General features: G+C 40.2%; 1 protein-coding gene across 9 annotated transcripts in view; it reads left to right on the forward strand.

Moving 5' to 3' along the window:
• The window catches only part of PPEF1 (protein phosphatase with EF-hand domain 1), a 156,767-nt gene that overhangs the window by 102,940 nt on the left and 41,552 nt on the right, over nucleotides 1–12,275 (forward strand). For all 9 annotated transcript variants that reach the window (XM_057538896.1, XM_057538894.1, XM_057538895.1 and 6 more), the window contains 3 exons: nucleotides 24–70; nucleotides 9,144–9,310; nucleotides 11,870–11,906. In XM_057538896.1, coding sequence (XP_057394879.1) covers nucleotides 24–70; nucleotides 9,144–9,310; nucleotides 11,870–11,906 — 251 coding nt within the window. The remainder of the gene's footprint in view (nucleotides 1–23; nucleotides 71–9,143; nucleotides 9,311–11,869; nucleotides 11,907–12,275) is intronic.

Here is a 12,275-nt window from a genome sequence, read left to right on the forward strand (position 1 = left end):
GCGATTTTTCATTTCATTTCCAGGTGATTTGCATGGGAAACTGGATGATCTTTTTTTGATCTTCTCGAAGGTAAATGATTATTTGGTAAATATTTATATTTTTGTTGGGGGAAGGCAGCCCTAGGACAAATAACAATATTAGTTTCATTAGGGATAGGTACAAATACAGATATAATAGGACAGTTTTTATCCAAGAAGTTGAAAGATTTGTTTTTTTTCACACGTTTCACAAAAAAATTTTAAAGATTTAATTTGGGTCTTTGTTTAATATTATTGTTATCTGTAGATCCATTAGGATTTGTACCTGATTGTATTTATGTTCTTTATTACATCATAAATGTCTAGATGGCACAGGAAGGGGAGGGAAACAGTCTGTTTTATTTTATTGTTATTTGGTTCAGAAGTGAGCATGCCACAGCAGTCTTCTCCTCCATTGTGCACTAATGATGCATGAAAGGAATCCCCCATAGCAAGTTCCAGACTGCTCTTCTCTTCTCCACCCTGATTCATCATTGCCAGGCTCAGCTGCTCTTCCAGTGCTATGACTCCTCTTCGTTGGTTGGGTTTTGTTTGCGGGAGCCCGCACAGAGGGCACAAAGCAGCTTGGCCAGCATGGAGTTTCTCTGCATCTCTTTGATTGGATTCATTTCTTTCTCTGGGCCAGCAGTTGCAACCTAAATGTTTGCTTCTGGGATGATTGCATATAGAAAATTGATCCTGAGGTGACCTCTGCCTTCACAGTGGTACCCGTTTGTCTCTCTTTTTGATTAATACATCATCCCCACAACTAGCATGTTGAATAATTGGGCACAGCATAGGTGTCTCAGATGGCCTGAAAGAAAATATATTCTGATTATTATGATGGAAAATCAATTTTACTCTTTGGGGACTGTGAGAGCTTGAGTAAGCTACATAACCTCCATGACCCTTAATTTCTTTTTTGGCTGCAATATTCTTTTTTCTTTTTTTAAATAGTATTGACATATAGTTGATTTACAATATTGTGTTAGTTTCAGGTATACAGGAAAGTGATTCGGATATCCGAATCACTTTCCTGTACACCTGAAACTATGCTATACAGTAAATCCTTTTTATTTACCTATTTTATATATAGTAGTGTGTATCTATTGATCCCATACTCCTAACTTATCTCTCCCCCACTTTCCCCTTTGGTAACCATAATTTTGTTTTCTATGTCTGTGAGCCTGGCTCTGTTTTGTAAATAAGTTCATTTGTATTATTTTTTAGATTCCACATGTAAGTGATATCATATGGTATTTGTCTTTCTCTTTCTGACTTACTTCACTTAGACGATAATCTCTAGGTCCATCCATATTGCTGCAAATGGCATTATTTCTTTTTTTATGGCTGAGTAATATTCCACTGTATATATATGTACCACATCTTCTTTATCCATTCCTCTGTCGATGGACACTTAGGTTGCTTCCATATCTTGGCTATTGTGAATAGTGCTGCTATGAACATTGGGGTGCACATATCTTTTCAAATTAGAGTTTTTGTCTTTCTCGGATATATGCCCAGGAGTGGGATTGCTGGATCCTATGGTTACTATATTTTTAACCTTTTTTTTTTTTGGCTGCGTTGGGTCTTCGTTGCTGCATGCGGGCTTTCTCTAGTTGTGGCGAGCGGGGGCTACTCTTCATTGTGGTGTGTGGACTTCTCATTGCGGTGGCTTCTCTTGTTACGGAGCGTGGGCTCTAGGTGCGCGGGCTTCAGTAGTTGTGGCGCACGGGCTTAGTTGCTCTGCGGCATGTGGGATCTTCCCAGACCAGGGCTCGAACCCATGTCCCCTGCATTGGCAGGCGGATTCTTAACCACTGTGCCACCTGGGGAGTCCCTATTTTTAACTTTTTAAGGAACCTCCATACTGTTCTCCATAGTGTGGCTGCACCAATTTACATTCCCACCAACAGTGTAGGAGGGTTCCCTTTTCTCCACACCCTCTGCAGCATTTATTATTTGTAGGCTTTTTGATGATGGCCATTCTGACTGGTGTGAGGTGATACCTCACTGTAGTTTTGACTTGCACTTCTCTAATAATTAGCGATGTTGAGCATCTTTTCTTGTGCCTGTTGGCCATCTGTATGTCTTTTGGATAAATGTCTATTTAGGTCTTCTTTGGCTGGAGTATTCTTTTTTTTTTTTTTTTTTAAATAAATTTATTTATTTATTTATTTTTGGCTGTGTTGGGTCTTCGTTTCTGTGCGAGGGCTTTCTCCAGTTGTGGCGAGCAGGGGCCACTCTTCATCGCGGTGCACGGGCCTCTCACTGTCGTGGCCTCTCCCGTTGCGGAGCACAGGCTCCAGACACGCAGGCTCAGTAGTTGTGGCTCACGGGCTTAGTTGCTCCGCGGCATGTGGGATCTTCCCAGACCAAGGCTTGACCCCGTGTCCCCTGCATTGGCAGGCAGATTCTTAACCACTGCACCACCAGGGAAGCCCGGCTGCAGTATTCTTGAGCTTCCACCCCATAAGAGGTTGTCTTGTGAATAAAATAACATAAATATCCAAAAGCATTTTTTAAAGTACTAAATTATAATAGAAATACAAGGTTTTCATTTCATTCATTCAGAATGGGAGCTTGGAAGGGAATGGAGGAAGCCAAACCAGGAGTGGATGAATGGAGCTAGCACTTAGGAAGAGATTCGGTTGAGACTGCAGGAGGCCTAAGCAAAGGTCTAGGAGCTGGTAGCCAGAGAATGGGGTCAGGAGAAATAGAAGACCATCCAGGTAGTGAGTTGGTGTCAGGAAGTCCAGCCAAAGGTTTGCCGGCAGGGAACTGAGGGTTCTGGTAAATAGGGCAATTCTGGAGATCAGCTACGGAATCCAGTCTGGGCAGGGAAGGAAGAGAGTCCAGGATGGCAACCAACTGGGAGAAATGGGTGGAATGAAGGATTGCCATGCTCTCTGAGGTCAGGGCAGGAGGCCCAGGAAGCAGGATGGGTGGGAAGTTGCAAGGGGAGTAGTCCTAGGGGATGAGTGGGTCCAAGGTGGAATCCAGAATGTGGGTGGCTGAAGTGAGTGAAAGAGAATATTAGGGATGAGGATGTCAAGCAAGTGGAAAGCAGATGTGTTAAGTGGGTTTGCCACAGGACTGAGAGATGAGATGCAGAGGAAGGAAGTTTGGTCAGAGCTCATGGGCCTGGAAGGAGGAGAGGCTGGCAAAGTGTTAGTCTGTTGGTGGCTCTAAGGAGCAAGTGGACCCGCCCCAACTCCTGACCCTGAGGTCTCCATCCTGTGGAAGAGTGGGTCCTTTCCTTCCAGAGGGCTGCACGAGTCAGGAGTCTAGCACCATCCCGAAGGGAGGCCCAGATTTCCAGAGGGAAGTCTTTCTGAATGAGTTGAAGGCAAAAGGGAGTTTATTTATGCAGTTTGAGGAATGAGATTTGTTTAAGTCTACATAGCACCATATAAATGTTCAGAAGTACAGTCCTGCTATTTTTGACAATTACAATCTGAGGAAGGAGAAGGGGGTGGAGGTATGTGGGGAATAGCCACAACAGAAAATCTGGTAATTATTTCTCTAGAGGTCTTGGAAAATACAAAAAAGGGAAAATAGTTGAGTAAATTAAATGTGAAAAGTGACTTCCTAGGCAATTAGAAAATTTCTCAAGAGGTAGTTGAAGATATTAAGGTGCGATCAGGGAAAGGACTCTGGAGTAGATAGATGCAAAAAGAGAATGTTTCTTTAATTCCATTGGCAAAACTAAATGGAATATATAAAACTGGAAGGTGCTAATGTAAAGATTGAACAGGAGGAGGTGGGTGGTAAGAAGTACTATAAAAAGGACTAAAGGTGAAATTATAGCATTCACATGAAAGCAAGAAATATTTTGAGTGTTAACCAATGACGGTGTTCAGGAAGTGGAGATTGAGAGCCCAGCGATGAAAGAGTATGGAACTGTTTTTGGCCCCAAAGATATCACAGTTTAGTGGGGTAGGTCAACCAATGAAAAATCAAGACAGTTCAGGGTGAGACATGTTATAACTGGGGTAAGCGAGTTTCCAAGGGAGCACATTGGAGGGGCACCTAAGTCATGGGAGACTTCTTGGAGGAGGTGACATTTAAGACAATCCCTTCAAAGAGTTTTAGTAATTTAGTAAGTGCCTAAATCATGAAGGAAAGTTTTGAAGGATCAGAAAAGATTTTATTCCCACACCCTTTTTGTGGTGTGCTGCAATAAATGTTGGAATCCGTACCAGTGATCGTTTTTGATTGTTTTGACATTTTTGGTTTCTTTAATATTTGGTTGTCCTTACAAATTGTATCATTTAGCACCTTAAGACTAAGCTAGACAGTTTCAGCTCACAATCCTATCTGGGTTTGAAGGGAATTCTTTCCTCTGGGTGCCACACGGTTAACCATGGCACACCTTTCCTAAGAGGGCATCCCAACTTTATATGGCTTCAAATATCATCAAGTGAAGCAATTTACATGGCATTAGTTAGGTCATATTTTTAGACTTTATTTTCTGCAAAGGTTAATTTTAATCAGCCACTCTTGCTTAATTAGAGTGACCAATTTGGAATACTTCGTTCAGAGCCTTTTCCTCATTGACTAGAAAGCTTGAAATTTTAGACCAAGTATTGGCAAGTTAGTTTGTTAAATTGATGCTGTGTGTGGAAACCTCCTACAGTTGAAAAAGAGCTGCACATGGACAGAGAGAAGCTAATTACCTCTCAACCCTGTGGGTGTCATACTGATTCTGTCCATGGAAGCCACGCAGCCTTGTTTTCCTTTTCTTTCTCTCTTCTCCACCATCCTCCACCCCACCCCCTATGCCCCAAATTTTCCAGCTGTGAAGGTCATTAAATATTTTCTTTTTTCTCTATTGCTGATATGCTTCCCACTGCCACAGTAGTCAATTTTTTACCTTTTGAGATTAAGGCAGTGTGTTATAATCAGAACAGATCTCTAAAATAGAGTTTGCAAAAGAAATAAAAATTAAAATAATGTGGAGTTGAGATCCAGAGGTTATTGTTTGATGTGCCTTGGGGAAATGTCCAAAAAATATTGTGATAACTTCTAGATGTCTTATGTAAAATACTTCAGTGGGAAATAGGTCTCCTTATCTCTACTCAAGTTAATTAATTGTGATCTGCTATTTTTTCCTCCTGAAGGTCATCTAATGCTGTTCAGAGTTGTAGTTACCCCAGGTTTTCTATATTTGTCAACTTGATCACCATGTCATAGATGGTTTGTTGTGTATCAGCTGCAGAATAAGCCAGAGAGTTTGATTTACTGGAACTGAGTGAAGGATGGGTTCCCTCAGCAGCAGTGTTTCCTTCTTTGAAGGAAATCCAGAGAAATCTCAGTAGCGTAGCTAGAAGCCTAAATATCCTAGAGACCCATGTCCCAGAAGACTTAGCTATACTTTTTATCTGTTTTCCAATTCTCTTATTATTCTAAGACTAAAACGTATTTGAACTCAGACTATATAGAGTAATACAACTAGTCCTGGATCAACAATGCAGTTCTTATACATCCAAATAAGTCTTGCCTTTGCCTTCAGAGGCTCAACACTTACAGAAGTTCAGTATATATTTAGGACCCCTTTTAGAATCACTTTCAGAGACAGTGACATTTTCTACTGAACGAGCTTCATTATCACAAATCAATCTTTTGAAGACGTGTGATTTTTTGAAAAGGTTAAAACTTATTGGGTGTCAAGCGTGCCATGTAAGGTGGATGGCTTAGCTGACCCTTACTATTAGGGGCTTAAAATTAGGTTTGACTAAAGAAATTCAGTATTCATTGCTCATAGTAGAGGTGAAATACCTATAAAGTTTGTTTTAACTGGGGATGAGTTCTACTACCAGAAAATTGGTCATCCCAGTGGAAAATATGTTTACATATTTTCTCAAGTTTTGACTGTTGTACTTTTCTCAAATTTTGATATTAAGGTTTTATTGATCTTATGAAATAAATTGGAGAGATTTACATATTATTGCTATTGATTTATATTTAATTATATATTGCAAGGTTCATTGTTCACATCTGTATTCTTTCCTCTTAGTCTTTCCCTGGCTTAAGGACTTTTTATGGTTACTGCTATTATTTGGTTAGAATATTGTCTTGAGTATGTTCCTCTATGGGGCATGTGGGTGTTAGATTCTCTAAATGCAAGCTGCTTGAATGCAGGGACTTTGTATTGTTTACTTCTGTGTTTCTAACACCCTAAAGCTGTATCTAGTACATAACAAGCAATCAATACATGTTCATTGAGCATAGGAGTCATGAGCTCTTTCAAACTTCAGTCTGAAGTCTCTTTTTAACCATAGAAAATTCCCTCTCTTATTTATGTAATTATTGCCTCTTCTCCATCTGTTCCTTTTTCCTGATTCTGGAATGCTTATTATTGGCACATTAGTTCTCTTGGCTCTGAACTCTAATCTCTTACTCATTCCTCATGATTTCCATCATTTTGCCTTTTGCTCTGTGTGAGCGATTTTTTATCTGCTTGCTCTTTCAGGTCAGTAATGTATTTTTCAACCCTTCTTTCTTTTAGTTAGCGCCAATCTATTGCTATTTTAAATTTGAATAGCATATTTTTCATGCCAAGAATTATTAACTTTTTGTTCTTTATTTCATGGTACTCTTTAAAAAAAAAAAAAAAGTGTCCTCTGTCTCCTCCAGCGGTCTTGTCTCATTAGGGGATTGCACTTTGGCAGATCTGATTGGTCTGCCTCTCTCTGGTTACTGGATCCCCTTAAGTACTAGGTTATTTCCATTTTTACTTTTCTGCTTAAGCTAGGTTAAGCCTCTCCATAGTGGGAGGCACAACACTTTCTACTCCTGCATCAAGAGCGTGAGAGGAAGTCTCTATGTTCCTAGGTGTCTCTAAATATAAGTATTAGTATTCTTTTAGCTTCAGAGATGTAAAAGAAGTTCTCCTATACTTTTTCTGGTAAGATCCAGATCCCTCTCTCCCAACCAAGACCACACACATGCTCTGAGGCAGAGTCTCCCCTTAGTCAAGGCGTCCACATGTCCTCTCAGACCGAGTTCTTCCATGGCTCTCTGCTGCTGCTCCTTGAGCCCCCTTCAGTCCTGGACATCCCAATAGAACCTATAGCCTTCAGCACCTCTCAGACTTCTCCAGCTTACTCATCCCAGCCAGCTGAAGGCTGAGGGAAGGAAGTGTATCAGAGGTGCAGAATCATTCCCCTTTTCTTTAAGTTTTGATGACCAATAGCCTATATTTTTATAACTGGCTCACACTATCTAAGCCCAGTGTGAATAAGGTTATGTGAGTTAATGTATAAGAAAATGTAAAATAATGGGATCTTAAAAATAGAAATAACTTGGAGGCCATAATAAAACGAATCTCTTAATTTGTATGGTGCTTTATGGTTTTCATGAAATTTTATACACACAGTCTCATTTGAGTTCCAGAGTAGCCCTGTGTGATAAGTATGGAAGTTATCATTCTCATTTAACAGATGAGGGAACTAGAGTTCATAAAGATCAAATAACTTGCCCAAGGACAGACACATGAGTAAAAGTGGAGCTGAATTAGGGAATAAGTCTTCTGGCCCAGAACACTACACCAGTGCTTGCTTGTTTGTTTCCAGTTGCCTTCAGGACATGTTTCATTGCATAATGATTTCTGGAATCCCTAAGTTATTTGCTACAACTTATATTTTTTCAACTATTTCTATCATATTGATATGAAAAATTTTAAATGTATATAAATACTAGGTGGTGAGTATAAAGTAATAAGATTTTCTTGTGTAATTTGAAATCTAACAAAAAAGGAATTTGAAAATCATTTGAGAAAGACTAATATAACTAGAATACGTGAATTATTTCTTGAAGGTAACTTTTTTGAAGGAGGACATATATTAGGATGTATGAGTACATAAAATTTTCTCTTTGTAATGTATTTTTTAAACATTTGAATTTATCTTACTATGCAATAGAAATGCACTCAACCATTTCCCTACCAGGCATGACGTGTTTTATCTTGGAGTTGAGTAGTACAGAAGTAAACGAGTGAATAGCTGCTCTAAAGACCAGACCTTTGTCCTGATCCCAGTCCTTTTTTGTGCTAAGACTGTATTTTAAAGTATTATCTCATACTCAGGAGTGGTAATCAAAATATTTAACAACAAATATGGCCCCGGTCAGTGAGAAGTCAAAACACACGCCTGCAACACCTGGTGTGATTGTATCGGAGTGTACTGATGGTGTGTTAGCCCTGCTCACAGTTGGGCAGTACCTTACACTTTCCTGAGTGCTTTCATACCCGTTCTCTCATTTGATCTGGGGTGGGGGTGTGTGTGGAGAATATGGTGTCATTCCCTTTTTTCAAATTGAGAGAATCACAGTCCAGAGAAGTTAAATATAGGGTCCCTTAGAATGAACGACATTTGGCTCTTAGTTTAGTGTTCTTCCTTGGGTAGAAGTTTCCCTCTTCTACCTAAGGAAGAGATGAGAGTAACCATTTTTATTTTATTTTATTTAAATTTTTTTTTTTGTTTTTTTAAATTAATTAATTTATTTTATTTATTTATCTTTGGCTGTGTTGGGTCTTTTTTCACTGCACGCGGGCTTTCTCTAGTTGCGGTGAGCGGGGGCTACTCTTCGTTGCGGTGCGCGGGCTTCTCATTGCCGTGGCTTCTCTTGTTGCAGAGCACAGGCTCTAGGTGTGTGGGCTTCAGTAGTTGTGCCACGCAGGCTCAGTAGTTGTGGCACACGGGCTTAGTTGCTCTGCGGCATGTGGGATCCTCCCGGACCAGTGATCGAACCCATGTCCCCTGCACTGGCAGGCGGATTCTTAACCACTGCTCCATCAGGGAAGCCCGAGAATAACCATTTTTAATAGGACAAATATCAGGTTCTCTCAGAGAAAACTCATAGTAGGTGGTGGTGAGTAGAATGAGCAATCCCCATCCCCCTGGAGTCTTCCTGTCCCAAGCTAATCCTTCACTTCCAAGGTCCCTTGCAGGAGATGCCTGCCCTGGAAAGTGAAACTGGCTTGAGTGAGTGAGCAGATTTTTCCCAGTGGAAGAACTGACTCAGCCTCTTTTCTCCATATCCACATGGACATTAAGTACAAAGCGTTACTTTTAAAAGTACATTCTTTTAACTGCTTGTTTTTCTCCTTCTTCCTTCCACAGAATGGTCTCCCCTCAGTGAGCAACCCATATGTTTTTAATGGTGATTTTGTGGATCGAGGAAAAAATTCCATGGAGATCCTAATGATCCTGTTTGTGAGTTTTCTGGTCTACCCCAACGACCTGCACCTGAACAGAGGCAACCATGAAGATTTTATGATGAATAAGAGGTAACCTAGGCCTGGGGATTTCCTCTTTTGTTTCCTGTTCTGGAAAATGCTGCCATGTTTAGCTCCTAGCGGAGAGTTAGAGGTGAGTGTAGAGAAGCAGGGATGAGGAGAATCTCAAGGAAGAGCTCAATTCTTACAGCGGTTTACCTCCCCCAATCTTCTGCTGTGTGAGTGAGTATAAATTGCTCTAAAGTTCCCTTCCTATCTTTTCTTCCCGTTCTTCCTTCACCCTTCTATTATGTTCTTCTTCCCGTGCCCACCCTTCACAAGCCAAATTGTGTGCTGAGTAGACGTGTTAGGCCAGGTTTGGAGGTGTGGTAGGTTCTATGAGCAGGTTTAGATGGACTCATTCTCTTGCTACTCTTTTGGCTTGCATCACATGTTGTCTCAGAAACTAGTACTGTGTTTTTCACTGATGTGTATATTTTTTATGACACGGTGATTGCTTTTGGCATAGTTGTTGATAAACATATTTGAGAACAGCTGTAACATAGCATTTCAACTATCTGACTCACTGGAGTTTTGGGGAATAAAGATTGGTTAAATGGTTTACCAATTTTTGTTGAAAGGCACAGTAAGTGACAAATGTTCTCCTTTCTCTTCTTTCCTCATCCTCCTCCTCTTCCTCTTCCCCTTTCCCTTCCTCTTTTTCTTCCTCTCCTTCTCCTTTTGTTTTTCTTGTTTCTTGTTTTATGAAAAACAGAATCCAGTTTGCTCTAGGGAAGTAGAAGGCATGGCATGTTTCATGCTTTGGTCCTGGGCTTTTGGGTGCCTAGATCAAAGCTCAGCAGCTGATTAGTTTTGTCTTTGGGGCAGTTTTGGCACTTGGCCTGAATACAGTTTCAATTCTAATTCTCAAGTACAGAAGCAAATGATAAGATTATGAAGAAAAAAAAATCCCAAAATCTCAAGGCTACTTTCAGAGACCCATTATATATAATATAGCTCAATATGTTTATTTGGGCATGCCATTTATCCTTCCATTTGTTTAGCTAGTCAATTGTATTTATCTAGTGCCTGCAATGGTTAGTAAAAGAGACATGGCCCCTGCCCTCCTGTAGTTTACATCTAGCAGGGAAGACACGAGTTGAGCAGGTTTTTCAAGCGTGATGAGTTTGTAAAGTGGGGGATCCAATCTGTCTGAGGGGTGATTGGAAGGTTCTCCCATAGAAGTATGGCATTAGCCTGAGACCTGGAGGATGAATTAGGCGATCAAGAGAGGACCATGGCAGGGGGGATGAGAAACTGTTCCACAGTGAGGAGACAACTTATGCAGAACTTGAGAAAGGACTTTTTAGACTTGAAAGAAGTTCAGGATGGGAGGAACATAGACTGAAGGACAGGATGGTACCTGATAGGGCTGGAGACGTAAGAAATGATTGCAAAGAAATTTGGGCTTTCTCCTGAGGATAAGAGAAAATCATTGAAGAGTATTATACAATTTGTGTTTTAAAATGCAGCAGGAAGATTAGTTTGGAGAGGGACAAGAATAGATATGGGGAGGCCAATTAGGAAGTAGTTGAAGAGATAGATGATGGAGTCTCACTTAGACTTGGGTGGTAAAGATGGAGACGCAAAGCAGTAGATATATTCAGGAGGAAGTTTAGGCAATGATTTAAGGCTTGGTAACGTGATATGGGGGACTTGAAAGGAGAGAGAATCAGGGATGACCTCCAGGTTCCTAGCTTGAATTTGCAAGATCACTGTTATTGGGAACATGATAAGTGGAGAAAGTTGGGATGAGGGAGAAGGATGAGTTCAGTTTGGGGTAAGCTGATTCAAGGTGCTGTTGAGTAGGCAGGACTGAGTTCATCTTGGAAAACATAACGTTACACTGTAGAAGCTTCACATGACATGATTTGCATGGAAACCTGGAGTGAGTATGCTGTGTTCTGACTTCACTGTGTTGGGTGTTAAAGGTATATATTATTATCCTAAGGCAAGGAAAGTAATTGAAAAAAATTTTTCATCATTAATTCTCCCTTAGTGACTGCTATTCAGGCATTAAAATTCCTGACACTTTCTATTAAAACCCTCAATACCATTACATGAACTATATCAGAGAGTATAAAGACCCAACTTGTTATCTTCTAGGCTTTTCTTTGTCTTTATTTAGTCTTTTTGCCCCCTGATCATTCATTTGCTATAAGATATAGGATGTCTGAGAAATTCTATCTAAATGAAAAGCATTCTCCCACACACTGTCCCCCAGTGGCCACAGCACGCGTCTCTGAATACTTCCAGTACTTACACACCTGTGCATACCATGTATTTCTTAAGTTGTCTTGTAATTGTTTCATGAAAATTTATCTTCTTTTCCCAGCTATACTCTAAGCTCCTTGAGGATAGGGACAATGTCATGGGCTGCTTTTGTTCTTTCCCATCGTGCCTAGCAAAGTCTTGGATAAGTAATAGTTCCAAATAAAGTCTAGTTTCTTGAATTCTTGATACTTGTGGTAGTGAGATGTCAAGGGCTCCCTTTTTTGCATGACTTGACTCATGTAAGTAGGAGTTCTCAACATTCAATGAAAGAGTTGAAATCCCATTGTTTTTTTTCAGGTATGGCTTCACAAAAGAAGTTTTGAATAAATATAAGGTAAGGCTCTTTTTTTTTTTGCATTTTCTTTGCTGTTTATACATAGAAGTTAAAAACAAAAAAGCTTCAAGAAGGGTGATGGGAGAACTAGTCAGAATTCATGCCAATAAAATAAAAGCACAAAAGGAAGCCCTGGCCATAGTGAAGACCTGTTTTTCTTTCTAGACACAAGCTTCTTCATTGTGACTTCTGTGTAAGTTTTAGCATAGATACAAACATATTCCATTGTTTTAAAGGTACCTGGGACTTGTTTTACTCAGGTATGGTAAAACATGCAGACATGGAAATGACTGTCATGAAGGAAAAGGTTTTTACGCACAGTTCCTTAGAAACTGGAGGCATGGCACACCACACCGGGCGGCCACACGG

This window comes from Balaenoptera acutorostrata, chromosome X, assembly GCF_949987535.1.
Source record: "Balaenoptera acutorostrata chromosome X, mBalAcu1.1, whole genome shotgun sequence".
Lineage (NCBI taxonomy): Eukaryota > Metazoa > Chordata > Mammalia > Artiodactyla > Balaenopteridae > Balaenoptera > Balaenoptera acutorostrata.